At 42.6% G+C, this 21,095-nt stretch overlaps 1 protein-coding gene and 1 long non-coding RNA gene across 2 annotated transcripts; one reads left to right on the top strand and one right to left on the bottom strand.

Moving 5' to 3' along the window:
- Positions 1–7: 7 nt before the first annotated feature.
- LOC140574059 (uncharacterized) lies at positions 8–2,292 on the bottom strand. Its single transcript, XR_011980700.1, has 3 exons — positions 2,275–2,292; positions 178–249; positions 8–90 (listed from the first exon to the last, which is right to left on the bottom strand). It is a non-coding gene; the product is annotated as an uncharacterized lncRNA (long non-coding RNA).
- A 2,481-nt stretch (positions 2,293–4,773) lies between these two features.
- Positions 4,774–19,893, top strand: topaz1 (testis and ovary specific TOPAZ 1). Its single transcript, XM_072694340.1, has 19 exons — positions 4,774–5,374; positions 7,723–9,502; positions 9,597–9,649; positions 10,216–10,301; positions 10,753–10,864; positions 11,118–11,170; positions 11,251–11,337; positions 11,433–11,496; positions 12,618–12,769; positions 13,258–13,350; positions 13,436–13,551; positions 13,691–13,757; positions 13,880–14,051; positions 14,165–14,265; positions 14,852–15,008; positions 15,745–15,897; positions 18,091–18,297; positions 18,472–18,649; positions 19,553–19,893. Exons 1-19 carry the CDS (start codon positions 4,774–4,776, stop codon positions 19,761–19,763), a joined length of 4,443 nt encoding a protein of 1,480 aa, XP_072550441.1. The 3' UTR covers positions 19,764–19,893.
- The last annotated feature ends 1,202 nt before the right edge of the window (positions 19,894–21,095 follow it).

Here is a 21,095-nt window from a genome sequence, read left to right as displayed (position 1 = left end):
GATCACTGTTGCCGTCTACAGCACGCTCGGCAACTCCTTGGTCATCATATGTAGACGACTGTACTGCGTTGGCTCCGGCTGCAATGTTCACTGTTTAGAATAATGACGAAATATCAAACTTTGAGAAAGAGAGATATCAGACAGAAGATATAAGAAGATACAAATACATATATCTACCGTTGGAGGCAGTGGCTCCACGAACAGACAAGAGCGTAAGCAGCAAAAGCACAGTGAGGACCATCTCTGTGTCTAGGATTAGAAGAGTAGATGTTAGTCCAATGCAGTCGTCTTAAATATTGTGTATAATGTGATCCCGTATATGTTCAGAAATAGGCCAACAGCTTCTGGTAATGTTCACATCAACCATCTGAGCTGAGTGATTCTGAGAATGGCTTGATTGTTGGTGTCAGAAGTGGTGGTTTACGAACTGCTGATCCGCTGAGATTTTCAGAATGGTGGAATATAGAAAACACATCCCATGGGAGGTTCTGCGGTTCTGCAGACGGAAATGCCTTGTTGATGAGAAAGGCCAACATAAAATGGTCAGAATGGTTGGAGCTGACAGAAAGGCTACAGTAACTCAGATAACCACTCTGTATAACTGTGGCAAGCAGAAAAGGCATCCATTTACATTTAAGGCATTTAGCAGACACTCTTATCCAGAGTGACTTACAAAAGTGCTTTGCTATTTACCCAAGAAAAACCTCAGCTAGTTTGAATAGACCAAAAATTCAAAGATACCTCTAAGTTTAGACTCTACTAAACACAAGTCAATAAGGAGACCACTCTGCTATTCGCCCAAGTCCTCTCAGAAGAGGAGGGTCTTCAGTCTGGATTTAAAGACAGCGAGTGTTGGACTCTGCTGTTCGGACACCCAGGGAAAGCTCGTTCCACCACTCTGGTACAGGACAGAAGAAAGCCTGGACGCTCGTCTTCCGTGGCTCTTAAAGGATGGAGGGTCGAGCCGAGCCGTACTTGAATCTGGAAGGGCTTGTGGTGCAGATCGACTTTTGACCATTGCCATCAAGTACAGAGGGGTTGGCTGGTCCATTCTGGGCTTTGTAGGCCAGAGTCAAGGTTTTGAATCTGATGACCTGGGTAGCAGCTACAGGAAGCCAGTGAAGAGAGAACGCAGCAGTGGAGAGACATGGCTGAATTTAGAAATGTTGAAGACGACCCGACCCGTGCCGCTGCATTCTGGATAAGTTGTAGGGGCCTGATGGTGCGCAGAGAGAGACCAGCCAGAAGAGAGTTGCAGTAGTCAAGTCTCGAAGTGCTGAGAGACTGAACGAGCACCTCTAGTGTCCCTGAACCTTAGGAAGATGAAGCTACAACAGCCCTACTACAAGACCACGTTGGGGTCCACTTCTTTCAGCCAAGACCAGAAGGCTGAGGCTGCAGTGGCTCAGCACAGGCTCACCAACACTGAACAGCGGAAAACTGGAGAAACATATCCTGGTCTGAGGAATCTGGATTTCTGCTGATGTCTAAACTGGGGGGGGGGGGGGGGGGGGGGGGGATGGGGGGGGGTGGCTGTTTGCCCTCAGACATCATGTTTCCTACTATTATATGACTGGATAATGGTGTGGCTATTCCAATGCATACTTTAGCCTTTAGCTCTGTGGCTTGCAGGGGCGTTTCTAGACTGCCTGTTGTACTGGGGCATGCATAGAATATAGTGGGGCATAGGTGTACCCCTCTGCTTGCTTACTAATATTATCAGTTATTAGTATTACTTGTGCATTACTTTATATATATTTATTAGATTATGTTAGTAATATTACTGTCACAAGCATGCATTAAATATTTCCTTTGCAGCATAAAACTACATATTTGTGAACTACAGGATATGGTTAAAAGTAGCCTTAGCCACATAGCTGACTTTCTGTTAAATACTTTTGGAAAGATGCTGGGGTATTATAGGAAATGTAGTGCCTTTAGTTAGTTGAGTGTCCTGTAGTTCTGCTCAGCAATCCGGGACAAAATTGACTTTAAAATTGGCCGCAGGGTTTTATTAGAGCACAGCAACATTTCACTATCTGTTGATGTCCCTGCTGGTTTAGTTTAGCTTAAAAGACAATGAGAATTTTTTTTTTATAAAAATACATATATTTATTCATTAAATATGGGCCTGCCTTCTATTCCTTCAGCCTTCTTTAAAATAAAAGCAATGCCTCTGAAAATCATGAGCCATCCTCTCAATTCTGATGATGTCCAGCAGTGAAAATGTTCACTGATCTACAAAACAATGGGAACAGGTGCAGAAAGTCTTACCAGCAAGGTCTTTTCCCAGCAGCGATGTGCTTCGGGTTTTGGATCGCTACTGTGTCTGGCTCAATGTCTTTACCAGTGTCGGCTCTAGCCCTGATTGTTTGGTCAGAGCCAGTGGACTTTGATACATCTGTTGCTACAGGATATGAACACCAATCCGAAGACATCACAACAATATCATGTAACAGTGAAGGGTCTGAATTCCACAATTTATTTGAATTTAAAGCTAATTTAAATAATAGCACTGACAATACTAACCACCAGACAAGCCAACAGTGCAGTTTTCTCATTGCCATGATATCTTCTTAATATCATCCAAACTGTCATTACTATGTTCACATATCAGCCTGGGATCTACTGCTATCTAGTAAAAAGCAAGTAGGCCGGGTTCAGGCAGAAGCCCTGCAGAGTGAAGAAGCCTGATGGAAAGAGCTAAAGTGAGGGCCGTCTGTATTTAGGTATGTATTTATCTACCTGTTAATATTCACTGGGTTACCGTAAGGGGATCTGCAACAGGTGACCTCAGGGTGGCTTTATTTTGGTGCATGTAAGAGCGCATACTCTGCCAGTCTAAATAAACTGGCGATGGGGCAGGTAGGGGTAGTTCCAATATCTGACAGCTGGAGACATGGAATTAAAAGATCACACACAGACAACCGGAAGCCCAAACATCTCCAGTCCCCTCCTGGTAGAACTAAGGTCACATGGCTGCCCTCCAGCAGACTGCTGCAGTTATAATGCTCAGTCTGTCCGGCAGGGAGCTAGAGAAAGAGGTGGAACACAGGAATATTGGACAGTTAATGGGTGTGTAAAAACTTGCAAAATCAAATAACAGAATTAAGACTTTAAAGAAAAGCTCCAGCCATTACATTAAAAGCACCTGCCTAATATTGTGTAGTTCCTGTCTTATTTGCACTCTTGAATCATACTACTTCCAGTCCTCCCATCATTCTCCACAGATTTACTGATTCGAATCTCGGCCCCCCGGCCACGTCCAAATGTTGTGAACGGCAGGGAGCAGGGAAAGCACTAACATGTGCATGGTATTAATGTTGTGATCAATTAATCCAGCATTAATAATTCATTTGCCCAGTTAAGTCATTTCCAGTTCCCACCCATGTCCATGCAACATCAGCTAACAGAAGTGAAGGGATGGGGAAACGGAGGGTCATTCTTTCAAGGTCAAGGTGTTTAGAAGTTGGTCATCCATCAAAAACATACCCTGTACTGGTAAACCAGCTCAGCTCCTGACTAGCATACCATATGCTTCATTTGAGTTTGATGGGCTGACTGGTGGTCAAGCTGTTCATATTGGTTTACTTGTTTGGTAAAGCTGGTTGATATAGTTGATATAGCAGCTTGGATAGACAGGTCATACTGGTGAACCAGTGTGGTCAAGCTGGTCAAATTACCTTACAGGCTACTGTCAGCCAGTCTGAGCTGACCAGGCTGTTATTGATCTTCTTAGCCCATAAAGTATCATGACAGAAAAATCATATAAACTTTCCCCCGGTTTAATAAATCATTCCCTCAGTTCCCTCGATTGAACAGTCCCTGTCTTAATTGTAATTATTCATTTATTGGGTTTAAAAATGTGTTAATTAAATTCAATAAATTTGGGGAACTCTGAGGGCACAATTTATTAACATGAGGGACCTTTTTTTCTTGATTTATTTTTTTTTTTTTTTTCAAATTCATCAGATGTTTTATTCAACTGCGAAAATTGCTTTTTAAAATAAGGGGACAATTTATTAAATTGAGGCAACAATTTTATTTAATCCAGGGAATGTGTAATATGTCTCTCAGTATTATTTTATTACCATAATACTATGTTTTCTGCCCTTTTACAGCAAACAAGAGGACGATAAAATAATATGGTACATAATATAAGCGCTCACACACACATAACATAATTTTTAAAGCACTTTAATTGCACAAAACTCTTTAATTGCACAAAAATTAAAGAAAAGTGAACTAGCATAACTAGCCAGATTAATAACCAATTTACGTGAAGCTGAGTGAGTTCACGTCACTGCGCATGCGCTGGACCCACAGGCGCGGTCTGTGCGGCGAACATTCAGCGCTGCGTTAGTTACTGTTAGCTAACTATTTTTAGTTCGAGGAAATGTCATTAAAATAACGTTTCACGCGTGTTATGTGAAACATATTAGCTCAGAGAATTCGCCGACGTTTATTTTAAGAGCTAACAGTCCTCGCAGAGTGAAATTGGGGCGTTAGCTAGCTAGCTAGCTATAGCTATGCCGCTTAGCCGCAGCGCTAGCTAGCTAACGGCTGTGCGTCGTTCAAACGGTTCCTCGAGCTCCGTTTAACACGTGTCAACCTCGATTTCCGTCCTTCTGTCAGATCGAGTTTAACACCAAAGTAGTTTAAGACTGTAAAACACGTCAGGTGTAACTTAGCTAACGCTTTAATAGTCGCGAAATTTGCGTTAAACGCGTATGTTTCAAAAAACGCGTATGTTTAACGGACGTCTGCGCGGTGATGCTGCCAACAAACCGGATTAAACTAAACCGAAACGCGTTCAGACTCGAAAGCGGTTCCGTGCCGAAACGCCGGCGAGCTGTGGGCGACCCCCGCGATGCGGATCCATTGCTAACCGCCTGCGGCCACCGAGCAACACCGACGCCGGAGCCGGTCAGACAACCTCCAGGAGACCCCGGCGGAGGTATTATGCCGCCGTGCAACACTGGGGGTGTGGGTGCGGGTGCGGGTGCGGGTCCGAGCCGGTGTGCCGTTATTAACGACACTAACGAGACCGTGCCGGGAACACCTGCGCCGCGGCGATCGATTCGCTGCCGTTTGCGTTTTGCGCTGCGTTTCTCCGACCACGATGGCAGCGGAAAGCACGTGAGGCACGCGCAAACCGAGCCCGGTACCGTGGCGTGCTACATAAACGGCAATGTGTGTGTGGCGTCCGCCGTACCGAGGTCTGGATCGGCGGAACCCGCCGTACTGAGCACAGCTGACGGAGAGCAGTCGGTGGCACCGCCGCGCCGACAGAGGGGAAGGCCCCCCTGCAGCTCCGGGGTCAAACCGGCCCAGCAGGCGCCGTGGACTCGAGCGGACCAGGCTGAGGCACCAAGTAAGAGCCGATCGAGGCACCACGTGTTTGTTGTTGCTGCAGCCTTGTGGTGGTGTGTTCTGCAGAACTTTGCAAAAGTCAGAGACCACCCTCTGTCTCTGACCCACCCAACAACCAGGTCATCATACAGTAAATGGACCTGAGCTCTATAGTGCTGACCTTGATATCGCCCCTGTGTTTACATATTGAGGAGAACCCATTTACCTGAATATGCTGGTTGTTGACGTTGTTTAAAAAATAGTACTTTATTTTAGGTTTAGTTTGGGTATTTATTTTATACTCCAATGTCTAAATAGTCTTAAATATGAAAAGGTTGCTCTAAAATGGTGCATTTGCATTATTATGCTATAAAGTAATAAAAAAGTAAAAAAAAGAAATTGTGAAGGTATCGTGACAGGCCTAAGATTACAACTTTCACTTTTCCCCACAGTTCAGTATTGGGTGTTTACACGCCACTGGCTGACCCGGTGTCAGTAATGCTGCTCATTCACTGCCAGGCTAGAAATGCCTGCTGGAAAGGTTTGCATATTGCAGTTTTCACATTGATGTACAAAGTATTCCAGTTAGAAAGCTAACTGCGCTGACCCGACCAGACTAGATGGCTTCTAATAATGTGTCTAAGAACTAAGAATAGGTTCTGACTTTGAGGTACCGTGTATTTTTAGATGCATTTAGATTAAAAAAAAAATGTAAAAACCTCTAAGAACATGCCTAAGAATGGATTTTGACATTGAGGTACCAAGTATTTCAGATTACAAAGTACAAGTGCATGTAGACAGAGAAAAGTGGAGATTGTGACATTAAGCTACCAGTGTATTCCAGTAGAAAATCTACATGGACTCTGCCAAGCCAGGAAAGACAGGGTTCTGATGGTAAGGTGCTATGTCTTCCAGTTAGAACGCTGCGTTTGTTCTGTAGGATCGGGAACGAGTCTAAGAACTGATTCTGACGTTTACTCCTTCAGGCTAGAAAAGGTCTAAGAAAAGATGCTGATGTTGAGGGACCATGTATTCCAGTTGGACCACTATGTTGACTCTGCAGGCCTACAAAAAGTGCATGTATGCAAAAAAAACAAAACCCAAAAAAAATGAAAATGAGTCTTATTTCCAATTAATTTGTTTTATCATTATTTGTAAGTTCATTGTTTTCTGTTGTGGATCGTCTATATAGTCTTCTAAGTGTGTCTATAAAAATGAATAACTTATACTGAAGTGGTCTTTGACTTTTGCACTGTACTGTACATTTAAAGTTCATTAAATTTGATCGATGGCCCAATCTGTGTAGATAGCAGCTGCCCAAATAGCAGATTTGGTGTGATCTTTATGGTTGGTATCCATTCCTGGGCCATCGTTCCATGGGGTATGAGAGTCACGAGTAAATTCTACTTCTTTTTTTTTTTTTAATAAAAGTTTACGAAAACTGTCAAAATCTTAAATAAAAGAAAGGTTTCTATCCAATCAGAACAGTGGGATCTGATGACCGAGTACAACACTGCTGTCTGGTGGTTGGGGTTAAAACATAACACAGTGAACCATTGGCTGACACCAAACTTTACATGAACTAGTAATAAAAAAATCTTACTATTTGAGAATCAATGGTATTACAAAATTATAAAATATTGTGATATTAAATTATTATAGATAATTATGATTTTTATTTTTTATTTTATTTACCCCCCCAGTTTCAACCATGTCAGATTTGCTATGTGGGCATGCAAGGCTTTCACAAATAGTACATAGGACTACCTTACTGTGAAGGAACCTAAATAAAGGCATTGCCTGCATTCATGAAATTGGCTGCTTACTTCTGCTTTTTTCTGCTTCTGTTTTTCCCCATTATTCTGTTTCTTATTCCAGATTTTAATAAGAAAACTAAGGGGAAGAAACACTTAGTCACAAGATTTGGTTCAGGGAGACGCATCAAACGATCGCTGAAAAACTCTTGCTGTGCCTTGTGTGGCGATGTAAAATACACACCACCTGCTAACAAAAAACGGGCCAGTGTCCATAAACCCAGACTGGGACCCCCTGACCTGCCACAAAGGCGGGGGGCCAAGGTTCGTCCTGCAGGACAAGCTCAGCAGAAAAGCGATCGTATTATCTGGCTCAGGAAGTACCCCATGGTGAAACTGTGTGATATAGCCCGGGTGTTTGACGTGACCTCACGTGACTTTTCGTGCAGTTTGCCCGTGGTGCTGCGTCAAAAAAGGGACCACAAAAGGGCGTGGTGCCTTAAAAAAGAATTGAGGTCTCTGCTGCGCCTTTATCCCCATGGTGATGGGAAGTGGATTGCCAACCAAATCACGAAGGTGTGTGCCCCAACCAATCGCTGTCCTTCTCTCTCGTCAGGTGAACGAGATTCAGGAGCTACTGGAGACCAGTGCATTTCGGACATAGCGGTGGGTCACGATGGGTGTCCCGAGACTTCAAGCAGTCCTGTTACAAGGCTGCTCGACCACAAAAGGCTGACTTCGGATGAAAGGACTTCATGTCTTCCCTCCAGCTGTGGCGGTGTGCTGCGATGTGGTGAGAACGATGATAACGGGGCAGAAGACCCAGCAGTGGCCTCAGTGGATCGGGAAGGCACTGTGACTACAGTGCCCCCTGTGGTACTACAGTGTGCGTCAGCTTGCAACGGATTTGGGTCCTCTCAATTTACCCAGTGCAAGCTTTCAGTTGACCATAACAGCCCTGTGGTTGGTGAGTCTGAGGCACACAGTGGTCTTCTGGAGGAGGATTCAGAGCGGGAAGAGAGCTCCCCTCATTCCTTCTCATGCCAGAGAACTCAAGCCTACGTGACCCGTCCTCGCTTCTCCTGCGCCCGCACTTGCAGGTCTTGGCCATTCCCCAGGCGCGGGCCTCCTTCTGAAATGAAGTCATCAGCTCGCACCGGCCCTCACTGGATTCCTACATCAAGAGCTTCAGATTCCACAGAGTATGATGTCCGTCATAAACAAACCACACTCAGAATGACTCACAACTGTACCACTGAGAAGAAAGTGAAAGATGGTCTTTTCAAGATTCTTGGGTCAGATAACAAGGGCCCGCAAGGACAGACAGTCTCTGCCAAGCTCAACAGGATGGAGTCAAATTCTTCTGAGGTTCAGGAGAATGCAGAAGATCCAGCAGAACATCAGAAAGAAACGGCTCAAGCTGAAGCTGCTCAGTCAGAGCATAGCATAGTGAAACGCTCGGACCATTCCCACAGTGCAGGTACAGAACCAGTTCCTCTTTCTCCAAACAAAGCATCTAGATTTGGTGCTGTAAAACAGAACAGTTCTGAAGCTGTGGAAAACTCTTCCCCAAAAATCCCACCTGGTCTGAATAATCAGTCAGATCTGCTGTCCACTACACAACATGACTGCCCTGTCCAGCTGGATACGATTCCCAGGTGTGATGCGACCAGTGTCCCTGAAATCAAGTCTGTTGAACTTAGGAGTCTGGACTCTGATGTTCGGACCCAGAGCCTTCCTTTAGACAAGACTCTTGAGGAAAAATCTCTGGACCACTTTCAAGACACTGGACTAAAGCAAAAAAGTACTCAACAAACCTCACCCATTATGCTACATCCTAGAGAAGAAACATTGTCCACCTCCGTCTCATCCTCCAAGAGGGAATGTTCCAAAGTGGAACCACCGACAGATCCATTGTGCCTCAAAAGTACTGATCCAGTCATTTCCCAACCAAACTCCTACAGCGAGAGTTGGAAGGGAGGTCTAACGAGCAAAGATGACTCCTTGTCGTCCTCCTCCTCCTCTTCTGGTGAGGACAAATACATCAGTAGCCACTTGTCTGGTGATTGTTCTAAAGAAGTTGATCAAGAATGTTCTTCTCTGCAAGGTGAGCTTAGTAAGAGCACCAAGACTTACCGAATCTCGTCCCCCTTGCACTCTCCGGAGTCCTCCGTGGTTGCTAGTGACGAGCTGGATGTTTTGCGGGCATATGAGGAGGATGCAATCGTACTCGATGTGATTCAAGATGACCCGGATCTCTTTGGGATTATGGAAACCGCAGAAAGCCTAATGCTAAAAAGTGGCCAAGTAGCCTCAAAAAAGGGGACCACGCAAGCTGAGAAGACGACTGCATTTAGGAATCGAAGCAGGATCATTTGGAGTGCCGAGTCAGAGAGGTGGGTTGATGTGTTGCTGTGGTGCATTCCTACTTTGAATGTGTTCTGAATAGTATGTCCAGTTTCTTAATCTGGAATATTTTTCATGTCCCAGGAAACGGACCGCTGCAGAGAGCAAGATGGAGAATCCTAACTATTTCCGCACAGGTTTGTGTTCCTAAAAATCTAGAACAGTGAATAAAACCCTCATCTCAAAGTCTATTTGGATTAAAACATTAGATTGGATTGTTTTGGTGTGCTATAGACTGGAAATATCCAATTAAAATTAGGGTTCTTTGAGCGATGCCATAGAACAGTGGTTTCCAACCATAGTCCTGAAGGACCCTCTGTTCTTCACATTTTACTGTTTTCCTTCTCCAACACTATCTTTAGCTCAGGACTTGTTAATTAGCTGATTAGCTGGGTCAGGTTTGCTGGGAGCAGGGCAAACTCTAAACCAGGACTGGGGATCCTTCAGCACCAGGTTTGGGGGAACCCTGCCATAGAACAACTATTTTGGGTTCCATGAAGAACTATGTTTGCAAAGGACTTTAAAGTTCTTTACTAATTCAGATGTTTTACAGATTCACTCTTTTTAAAAATGTCTCTTTATGGAACCTAAAATGGTTCTCCCGTGGCATCGCTCAAAGAACCCTTTGTAGCACTTTTTTTTTTTTTTTTTACAGTGTAGAGTAATGGGTGATTAAGTGGCATGTATTTGCTTGTTTACGCAGTGGACATTAGTGAACCATCTCAGGGCTCCATGAGTCAACTCAGCAGAAGCTCGCTCCCAATGAACCCTATGCTCAAGCCAGAACAGGTCAGTGGAGAGTGCAGTGCCTTATTTGATGTTCACTAAAATGTGAGACCATTTGTATTTGCATTGCCTAGAATTTGACTTTGGCGGGTTGCTATTTCAGTGGTGCAAAGCAGGAGTGTACGAGCGTCTAGCTGCACGCGCCTGTGTTGACAATTCACTGCCAAAATAGCAACGAATGCCTGACGGTTGACGTCTGCTTAGATTGTTTTCAGTCAGTGGCGCACCTGTGTTATCCGTTGCCAAGATGGCAATATGCCAGAAATTTACCTGAACACACCTTGTTTCGAGGCCACCACGTCCATCTGCATAGATGTATTCACAGGCACCGTTGCTATTAAACGATGCAGGTGGAAGGCTAGGCTGTAGACTGTTGGCAGGGTGTAGGATAGCAGTGAGGTGTAAGATAGGGCCCCTAGTGTGAAAATGCCCTTAGCAGTGTGTCTTCTGTCAGGCTTTTACAGATTGCAATAATAACCTGAGGGAGAGATGTGTAGATATGAATGTTGGCAACATGGTGAACAGCACTGGATCGTCACGGCTAGTGATTGATGCACGCAACTGTGGTAGGTCTGCTGAATCTTTTCCCTCATCTCACGCACATACAGTTCAGACTGTTTTTAGGGTTCACTTTATAAATCTAATTGCTGTTCTTAATGGTCTACCCTCATGACATGGGCTACTCTACTGCTTTGAGTGCACAAAAGCAGAAGGTGTGAACCTCCCCTTAGGTCCACAGAGTTTTAAGTGTCTGAAAATGAAGTGTTGGCTTTTTTTTGTTGTTGCTGAGTAAGTCCTTCTGCAATTCTCTCTGTGCAGTACGTTCCACAGCTGGGTCAGGCACCAGTGCTCCTAGATCTTCATCAGCCCAAGTAAGTAAGCAGTCTTTAGAATATTCTAACGCTTGAAATACAAGGACCTAATGGTGTCTCTCTCACTTCTTTCTTCTCAGTATTGTCGGTATTACTTCAGTGAACATTGCGTCTGCATGTATAACGTGTGCTGGTACCTTCATTCGCCTAGGGATGAAGATGAAAAGGTAGGGGAGTGTGAGAGTGAAGCATCATAGATGTTGGTGTAGATGGAATACATGACCTTTGATTAATCTCAAAGTGAAATTGTGTGTTTCTGTAGTTTTGTATGGACGTAGTCCAGAGGTTTTGCCGTGCTGGGAACCCTCCGATTGTACAGCGAGCCGGTAAGAGACGCCCAGAACCTTCTTGTTGCCAATGTTTTCCCTGCTTTATTGCAATGTAAACCCGCTGCCACATCTGTATCATATCGTGTTTGGCACATTTTAGCTCAATTATTAGTAAAATAAACGCAAACCCAGAGATTCAGCACACCTAGTAGGTCCATGCCATTTTGAGATTAGATTGAAACAGGAATAGGTACTGAGGTACGGAGAGGAATTGGATTTATTGAAGTAATAGGCGTAAGTGCCATTTACGTAATTACGTAATGTTTGAACAATGTTTGATGAGCTGCGTTAAGCACAAAAAACCACACCTAGTGTTTTCAAAGCTTAACTGTATCAATTAAAAAATAAATAAATAAAAAGAGTAACAAACAATTTAAAAATTATTTTTCATAATTACATGATCATTTTTTCATGTCCATATTGACAAACATGACATTTGCATAAAAATACTAAATGTTATTTGTAATTGAATTATATTTTTTATCAAATATTATTTTTTTTCAGGATTCTGTGTGTCCCTGTTTACAAAAGATATATTTCATTCAAATTAAAAACTTCATTTTGTAAAAATCATTTTTTGTAAAATGTCTGCATCCTTTGTGTTTGCCTTACCACCCCTACATTAACTTTAAATAATATAAATAATGCTCTGTTGCGTTTAAGTTTTTAGAGCAGCCAGGAACCAAAAACAAAGTTCTCATATTGTTTTACATCATTTATTTCTTTCTTTTTCGTGTAGGACAGGGTCTGTAAAGTCAACCCAACCACCACGTCACGTAGAATAGATCAAGAAAAGAGTTTATTGAAGCTTTTACACTGTTAATGCAAAGAAAATGGACTTTCAAACTGATTGGTATGTGTGTTGGCCACACAAACAACTGTGGCCGCTTTGGAATGAACCTCACCACTCCGTCATCACATTTTATAGTGAATATAGCTCCCATGTCTGAATAATAGGATAATATTAATAAGGATTTTATGCCTGAGGGGGAAATTGTGCTGAGTATTTAAAAAGAAAAAACATTGCAACATGGAAATGGCACCCGTTTCATAGAATGACTCAAATAATGGTGCTCCTACACAATAAAGTTGTGTTCACCATGTCTCTCTGTCTGCAGTGGTGGTGTTTGTCGAGTATTATAGGACCAATTCTCCTGGTGTGAGCTTCAGTCAGAGCATTGTAAACTCTCTTCTGTCCTCTCTACTCAACCTGGCACTGATAAGGGACCTGCTGACTGTCATCAGAACACTTCTCTCACACAAAAAAACGGTGAGATTGGCATTTATTTATTTATTTATTTATTTTATTTTATATATTTTTTAAATCCCTGGTCATAAAAGGTATGGACTTCTGTGCTTTTGATAGCCAGTTGGTAAAATGTGGTAGGAGCTGCTGTAGAGGGAGCTTCAGAAATTCAAACTAGGGGTGAAAATGTAAATACACTTGAGGATCACGGTATCAAGTACTAGTACTGTATCAATACTACTGATTTTATTATTGTCTGTTTTGTTGACGACTGATGTGAAATAACTGTCATGGTGGGATTTGGGTTTCAGTAGCGCCTTCCTAGACACCTTCCTCACTGCAGTAGATCCCATCACTGCAGCAGATCCCAGTTGTTCACTTCAGCCCAGTTGTTCTCACACAACGGCTGTCAGAAGCACAGCTAATTCTCTTTCAATTTAATCTGCATTCGACCAAGTCTGTAACACAATCCACACTTGTTTACATACATCTGTGTGTGTCTCTCTCTCCAGCCACCCCCTGACCTTGTGGTGGCACTTTATGAACATGTGAGTGAAAAGGGACTGCTCACTTCTGTACCAGAGCTCATACTCCTCACCTCAAAGGTGATGCAGCCGTCCTTAAACTCCTCAAACACAATGTCTTCACCTCTCAAAGTCTCATGTTTTAATTGAGTGTCTGTGTGTATAGATCATAGAGGCAGGATGTGTGTTCACGGTTAATCAGTGTAAGATGATGCAGTCTCAACTCCAGATGCTGCAGGTGCCCAGACAACAGATGGAGATTTTCCATGCTGTCAAATGCAGGTAAGTCTCACCTGCACGTAGGTGACATCAAGTAGTGACTCTCAGCTGTTTTTAGTTGCTTGTTTCCCATCATTGAAATCACTGTGCTCAAACATAATGAGTTGACGTACGCTGCAGTTGTCTGTGTCTGTTTCTGCAGAGCTCTGGCTACTAACCCACAAACTGCTGAGGTGTCAGCGCTAGCCCAGGCTGTGGTCCAAGTAGAGGTGATGTGTTTCTGGTTTTCTATCTTTGACTTGTTGTTGTTTATGGATTTCCCTGACAGGACGATTCTGCAAGTATTACAGAATATTCAGCATTAAATTCATTTGTGTGTGTATAAGGATAGGTGTGTACGCAGCAGGAGAACTGGCCCGAACTGGCGAGAGTGTTCTGCAGTGTGTGTGTCGGCCATTACAGCGCAGGAGAGGTGTCTCGGTTCTGCTGCTGTGTTACTATGGCACTGCTGAAAGAGTCTAAAGACAAGCTGACTCTGCCTTATGAGCCATTCGCTGAGACCGGTATGCATCATAAATGTGTATATGAACCTGTGCATATCTTTCATTAATAAGTTCAATCCACATTTTTATGTAGAGAATTGACTTTGCCTGTTCTGTCTGTGGGGTCCTTTCAGTATGTCAGGAAGTTCAACCTGATGGACTGGTTACAAGCTTTCTGGGACGAGTGGGAGTCTCCCTGATGTTTAGATATTACAGAATCCATGAGTGGGCCAAGGTGTGTGTGCAATGGTTTCATTTTTATTAAACAATGTAAATATTTTATTATAATTAATTGTTTGTTTGTTTTTTTTTTGCATATTTTGCCTAAATTTCACCCTAATTAAACATAGACACATGAGTGGACAACATAAGCTTCACTATTCATATATGTATATGAATATGATGAAATAGTATATATGAATGATGGAGCCATAACAATTAGCACCATGGACCGGTGACACTTTGATACGAACCAGACTATGATGGCTAGACGACTGAAGGTTCTTCAAAACATCGGACAGGTCTTGTGGGGGTTTTCTGATGTGCATTCGTCAGTACTTACCAAAAGTGCTTGAAAGAAGTGCTCCACAGGGTTGTGAGCACCTAAGGTTCATTGATGCAATCCATGGAGGTCCCAAGCACTTACAGGACTTAAAGGATCTGCTGCTAATGTATTGGTGTCGCCACAGGACCGTTGTACAGGGATATAGATATATAGATAGATAGATATTTTGACCAGTGGTGCCCAGACCTTTGTATGACACTGTTTGCATGTGTGTATGTTTTTGATGATGTGTGTGCGCGCACGTGTGTGTATGAAGGGTATGAAGGTGGTCCTCGTAATGTCCCGACTGCAGTTGGAGTTCTCCACCATTAAAGGGATGGGGAACGGGATGTCGCGTTGTAAGCTCATCACCACAGCAGCAGAGCTCTTCCTCAACAGCGGGAGCATCGAGGGAGCGTTGAATGTGCTCCGAGGTGACGCTCCTGCAAACGGCCCTTAGTCACATTGCAGCTAAATTTTAGATTTAGACTTTTTGCTGAAAATCTGCTCTAATATCCACTTGATGTGCTCAGAAATATTGCAGCACTATGTAATGATACTGTGCCATGTATAACTGGTAACTGGACAGTGACTGTTGTTTTTTGCTCTGTACTGCAAATGCATGGGCTTTGAAGTGAAATGGTAAGTACAGTGTTTCTGCTTTAGTTTGAGACCTATAAATGTGTGCTTCACTCACCAGTTCTGTCAGTACTGAGTCATTCTATGAAACGGTTGTTTAATAGATTAATGATCTTTTTTAAAAATCAGATATGAAAATGCAACAGGGTGGTAAATATTATCCTTGGCTGCAGTTTTTGTACCCTGTCTGACATGAAAAAAGCAACTAATAAACAACGTAAAAGAACATCAGAACCTTCCTTCTATGTTCCTGGCTGCTCCAAAGGTTCTAATGGTGTCACATCCTCATTGTGATTTTATTAAAATCAACAGTACATTATTTATAAACAAAACAAGTTAGTGTTACGGGGTGGTAATTCAAACTTGGGGACGCACTCAATCCTGCAAATAAAAAAAATAAAAAATAAAAAAAACCCACATTTGGTGATATTTTAGATTAATTAGTTTTGCTTGGTGTTGAATATTGTGTATCTACACTTGCTGTTATGCTGAAGACATTGTAAAAGACCTTATGGTGTTTGTGTGTTACAGCTGACGGATGGTTTGTGAGTTCGAGCACCTGGCCTTGTGAGCCAGGAGATGTGGAGAACCGGAGGAGGGTGCTGACTCTACTAGCTGGGAAAACATCACACCGAGACACACTGGAAGTTCTCAGCAATCTGCCAGGACTCAGCAAGCCAGTTGGTGAGTCACAAACAGACATGTGCCCTAGCAGTGAGGTACTACAAAGTGGGCTAGATGTGAAACCGTCACAACCAATATTTAACACACACATCACATTATGTAAAAAAAAAAAAAGGTTTACTATGGGACTCATTCGCTGACTATTATATACAGTGGGGGAAAAAAGTATTTAGTCAGTCACCAATTGTGCAAGTTCTCCCACTTAAAAAGATGAGAGAGGCCTGTAATTGACATCATAGGTAGACCTCAACTATGAGAGACAAAATGAAAAAACTAATTCTGAAAATCACATTGTCTGATTTTTAAAGAATTTATTTGCAAATAATGGTGGAAAATAAGTATTTGGTCAATAACAAAAGTTCATCTCAATACTTTGTTATATATCCTTTGTTGGCAATGACAGAGGTCAAATGTTTTCTGTAAGTCTTCACAAGGTTGGCACACACCGTTGCTGGTATGTAATGCTGGCCCATTCCTCCATGCAGATCTCCTCTAGAGCAGTGATGTTTTGGGGCTGTCGGCGGGCAACACAGACTTTCAACTCCCTCCAAAGGTTTTCTATGGGGTTGAGCTCTGGAGACTGGCTAGGAAACTCCAGGACCTTGAAATGCTTCTTACGAAGCCACTCCTTTGTTGCCCTGGCAGTGTGCTTGGGATCATTGTCATGCTGAAAGACCCAGCCACGTTTCATCTTTAATGACCTTGCTGATGGAAGGAGGTTTGCACTCAAAATCTCACAAAACATGGCCCCATTCATTCTTTCATGTACACAGACCAGTCGTCCTAGTCCCTTTGCAGAGAAACAGCCCCAAAGCATGATGTTGCCACCCCCATGCTTCACAGTTGGTATGGTGTTCTTTGGATGCAACTCAGCATTCACAACGAGTTGTGTTTGTACCAAACAGTTCTACTTTGGTTTCATCTGACCATAAGACATTCTCCCAATACTCTTCCGGAACATCCAAATGCTCTCTAGCAAACTTCAGACGGACCGGATATGTGCTGGCTTAAGCAGGTGAACACGTCTGGCACTGCAAGATCTGAGTCCCTGGCGGCGTAGTGTGTTACTGACGGTAGCCTTTGTAACGTTGGTCCCAACTTTCTACAGGTCATTCACCTAGGTCCCCCCGTGTGGTTCTGGGATTTTTGCTCACTGTTCTTGTGATCATTTTGACCCCACGGTCTGAGATCTTGCGTGGAGCCCCTGATCGAGGGAGATTAGCAGTGGTCTTGTAGTTCTCTCATTTTCTGATTGTTGCTGTAGATTTCTTCACACCAAGCTGCTTGCCTATTGCAGACCAGTCTTCCCAGCCTGGTGCACGTCTACAATTTTGTTTCTGGTGTCCTTCAACAGCTCTTTGGTCTTCACTATAGTGGGGTTTGAAGTGTGACTGTTTGAGGTTGTGGGGAGGGGTCTTTTATACTGTTAACGAGTTCAAACAGGTGCCATTAATACAGGTAATGAGTGGAGGACAGAGAAGCCTCTTAAAGAAGTTACAGGTCTGTGACAGCCAGAAATCTTGCTTGTTTGTAGGTGACCAAATACTTATTTTCCACCATTATTTGCAAATAAATTATTTAAAAATCAGACAATGTGATTTTCTGAATGTTTTTTTTCTCATTTTGTCTCTCATAGTTGAGGTCTACCTATGATGTCAATTACAGGCCTCTCTCTCTTCTTTTTAAGTGGGAGAACTTGCACAATTGGTGACTGACTAAATACTTTTTTTCCCCACTGTATTTACATATCTTGATGTGTGGTTTATTTATTAGACATCCACATGGCATTTATGAAAAATTAGGACATCATATATTAAGGAAAGAAGGGAAATCCTTAACCTTCAATGGAAGTGAATGGAATTTTTTTTTTATTCCTAGTCATTTTGGACCATTTCTATTGGTCCATTCATCATGAAATTCTCACTGGCATATTCTAAAACCAGCTGCCAGCTCCACATTATGGCAAAAACTAATAAAACTGCATTAGTAGAAATACCAGGAGATAAAGGTTTTTGCATGATGCCTACAATATTCATAGATACATTGAATATAAGTAACTACATCGATAAATGATAGACCCACCACTTAGTGGAAGTACAGTCGGGTTATACACACAACCCATCTACACCTCTAATATTAAAAAGTGTTCATTTTTAATATTTAATTCTTGTGTGTTTGTTGTCCTCTGGTCAGATGGTGTTCAGGTGGTGGGTGAGTACTGCAGTGTGTTTAACACTCACCTGCAGAAGTGTGTGATGAACCAGGTTTTGCCAGTCGCTGCGGACACTCTTGAATTCATGTTGACACAGGGAATCACCCCGGACGCTTCGCAGCTGCAAAACGTCGTCCACAGACTGGGCAAGCAGAACGTCTGGAACCGCGCCAGGGCTCTGTTCAAGCGTGAGTTGTTAACACAGTTTAAATGGAGGTTGTTCAGACGTGAGCTGTGCTTGTTTTTAGTTTCCTCTGTAAGAACGAGGTATAGAGTTTAGAGACACGAGTCAGTTATATAGTGTTAATGCCTGGATTAAAATGTTTGTGTTTGTTTGTTTATTTTTCTACTCTTCTCCCTAGGAGCTCGTTCCGCCGGTTATTACAGCGAGGTGGGGTGTGCCAAGGATTCTTTGGCCTTGCCGTGCAGTCTCAGTGAGATTGAGATGACTCTGGCCTTTGAGATGTTCATTACCTGTGTCAGAACTAGCCTTCAAAATCTCAGTGACTCTTCCCAACCTCTGCTCATCACACTTAAACGGTGAGTTCATTTGGATTAAAGCCGCACTCTGCTGTTGTAAAACAGGAGTCTCTCTTTCTCTCTCCCTCTAGTTGCCCTTGTACCCTAATATCGGTCAAAATAATATTTGGAGGTTTTTTTCATTATTATTATTTAATGGGGGAAAAGTGCAAATTCAGATATAGAAAGTAGTCATTTAAATGTTTAAGTCCATGCGGATACGGATGTTTTTAAAAACTGAGATTTCCCTCCTTCCATTTCTAAGAATATTTTCTTCAACACAGAAATGAGAACACCTGCATGAGCATCTTAACCCTGAATGGGACGACAGTATCTCATAGACATCAAAATGCCACTGCTCCCAATGTGGTGTACTATGCGAGTCAGGAAGTTATGACTTGTAAATCTAATTAGACATTTTTGTTATTTAATGCAAATCTAAATTTTATATATATATATATATATATATATATATATATATATATATATATATATATATATATATATATATATATATATAGTATGTACTTCACTATATAGGGAGTAAGGAGGTATTTGAGATTGAGCCAGAAGCATGCATGCATTGTCACATCAGCATTTGTATAAAGCTCTGTTTCAGGGGGTGTTCCCCTAAATCTCCACGTTGGTGAGCGTTTTCATAAAGCTCAATTTTTCAGTGACCAAAAGCGGCATTTCAATATGGACAGAAGGCCAAAAAGCAAATGGATTCGTGTGGACAGGGCCTACATTAATCACAGTAAACAGTAGAAATGTCTGTCTGTATTTTTACGGATTCACATTTTCATGCAATCGTTTAGATTTAAGAAAAAGCAAGAAAAGATTGTGTCCAGTCAGCTGCGCTTTTTTAAGCCTTGCAGCAGCAGTGATTGGTGAACATGGGAATGAATAACGATTGTGTTGTAGGACCTCTGGTGGCGCGACGGTGATGGAGAGTCTGTATTTAGCCGCTGGCTGCCGCATGCTGTCGGCAGCACTGATCCCGAACCCCAAACTGAGCATTCGCTACATGGCTGTCAATCAGGACCAGGAGCAGATCTTCCACCTGGACCGTGGGTCAGCTTCCAAGTGGCTCTCTCACAACCACACCTGGGCGCAGGACATGTGGGCAAGCTAACACAGGCTAGACAAACTCGCCCTCAGAAATTGTCCACACTTCCTCTGCATTTCTCAACTCCACTAAAGTACAGTCTGAAACACTGCTTCCACACATGGACGTTAGGGTTGAACTTTTGCCCCCCCAACTCCACCCCCCCCCCCCTTTTTTTTTTTTCTTTTTTTTTTAAAGGATGAACCAATTTTATGTTTAATGTTTAATGAGGTTTCCTCCTTGAGTGGAATTAGTTTGTTTCTTCTTTGCTGTACATTTTAAATCCCTATAAGATTTGTCTTTGCTCTATGTTTCAGAAGCACAGCATAAATGGATAGCATGAATAGCATCAAGGATCTAATGTTGTCATCAGCATTAATAAGTATCAGGTCTTTTTGTTGTTGTTGTTTTGTTTCAGCACTTTTACCTCCGATACAGTTGAATGTCTTTTTTTTCTGAGTTTGTTTTATTGACTATGTAAATCCAAAAATGCCTTTTTATTAATTAATATAAACCCTTGTTTAGGACTAATGCTATAGACTGGACAAGACCTCGCTGGTGGAGAGCCACGACGTACCTCTGTTCAGCAGTAGGTTTTTGCATGTTTTCAAACATTGAGCAGTTTCAGTTTGTTCAGTTCTCAGATTTCTGTACATATTTCTAAATAAGTAAATGAACGATAAAGAACACACAAAGAAGTCGTGTATCCATTTTTCGTTATTGGGATGTATACAGGGTAATTACATACATTAAATTTGTCTGTTTTGGCATCAGCACATTGATCAAAACAAAGTAAGTGTACGAGCTTCTTTTAAAGCAGTGTTTAGTCTGAGACGTGACAGGTGAGACTAAGTAATGTGAACAAAACAAAAAGTGCCAATGGTACTGATGGTGGAGGTATTGTGTATTACCAATGTATTACCACAGTTTGGCCTTGAGGGGGTGCCCTTTCATGCTGTGCCAGAGCCAACCTCAAGCATGTCTGCAGAAGCGAAGCACTAGTGCACTAGTGTCCTCCTCGTGTTTTAGGTTTGTAAGCATGCACACAACCTCCCGAAAGCCTCATGAGCATCCCCTTAAGACCTACTGAATTATAATGCACATGCAGGCCCTAAAAAGCTGCGGTGAACATGATTGGTGTAATGCAGGCTAGGGTTCGATTCCCAGGCAGGACCAGCACCACACTCAACTCTACCTTCTCCTACCTGTGCAACATTTACATTTACATTTATGACATTTAGCTCATGCTCTTATCCAGAGCGACTTGCAAGGTTACTCGTATTACAGGGGTGGGCCAATGTAGTGTTAGGAGTCCTAGTAGGAGTCATAGTGACCTAGACCGGGAATTGAACCCCAGTC

The sequence above is a fragment of the Salminus brasiliensis genome, chromosome 12 (assembly GCF_030463535.1).
Source record: "Salminus brasiliensis chromosome 12, fSalBra1.hap2, whole genome shotgun sequence".
Taxonomy (NCBI): Eukaryota; Metazoa; Chordata; class Actinopteri; order Characiformes; family Bryconidae; genus Salminus; species Salminus brasiliensis.
Note: the sequence above shows the minus strand (reverse complement) of the source record. Positions and strands in the feature narration are given on the sequence as shown.

Bases quoted from the DNA above. Each gene is read 5' to 3' on its own strand.
- topaz1 (XM_072694340.1), top strand. From the start codon at position 4,774: ATGCTGCCAACAAACCGGATTAAACTAAACCGAAACGCGTTCAGACTC. The intron at 9,503-9,596 runs GTGGGTTGATGT...TTCATGTCCCAG, and splicing joins TGGAGTGCCGAGTCAGAGAG to GAAACGGACCGCTGCAGAGA. The intron at 18,298-18,471 runs GTGAGTTGTTAA...TCTTCTCCCTAG, and splicing joins CGCCAGGGCTCTGTTCAAGC to GAGCTCGTTCCGCCGGTTAT.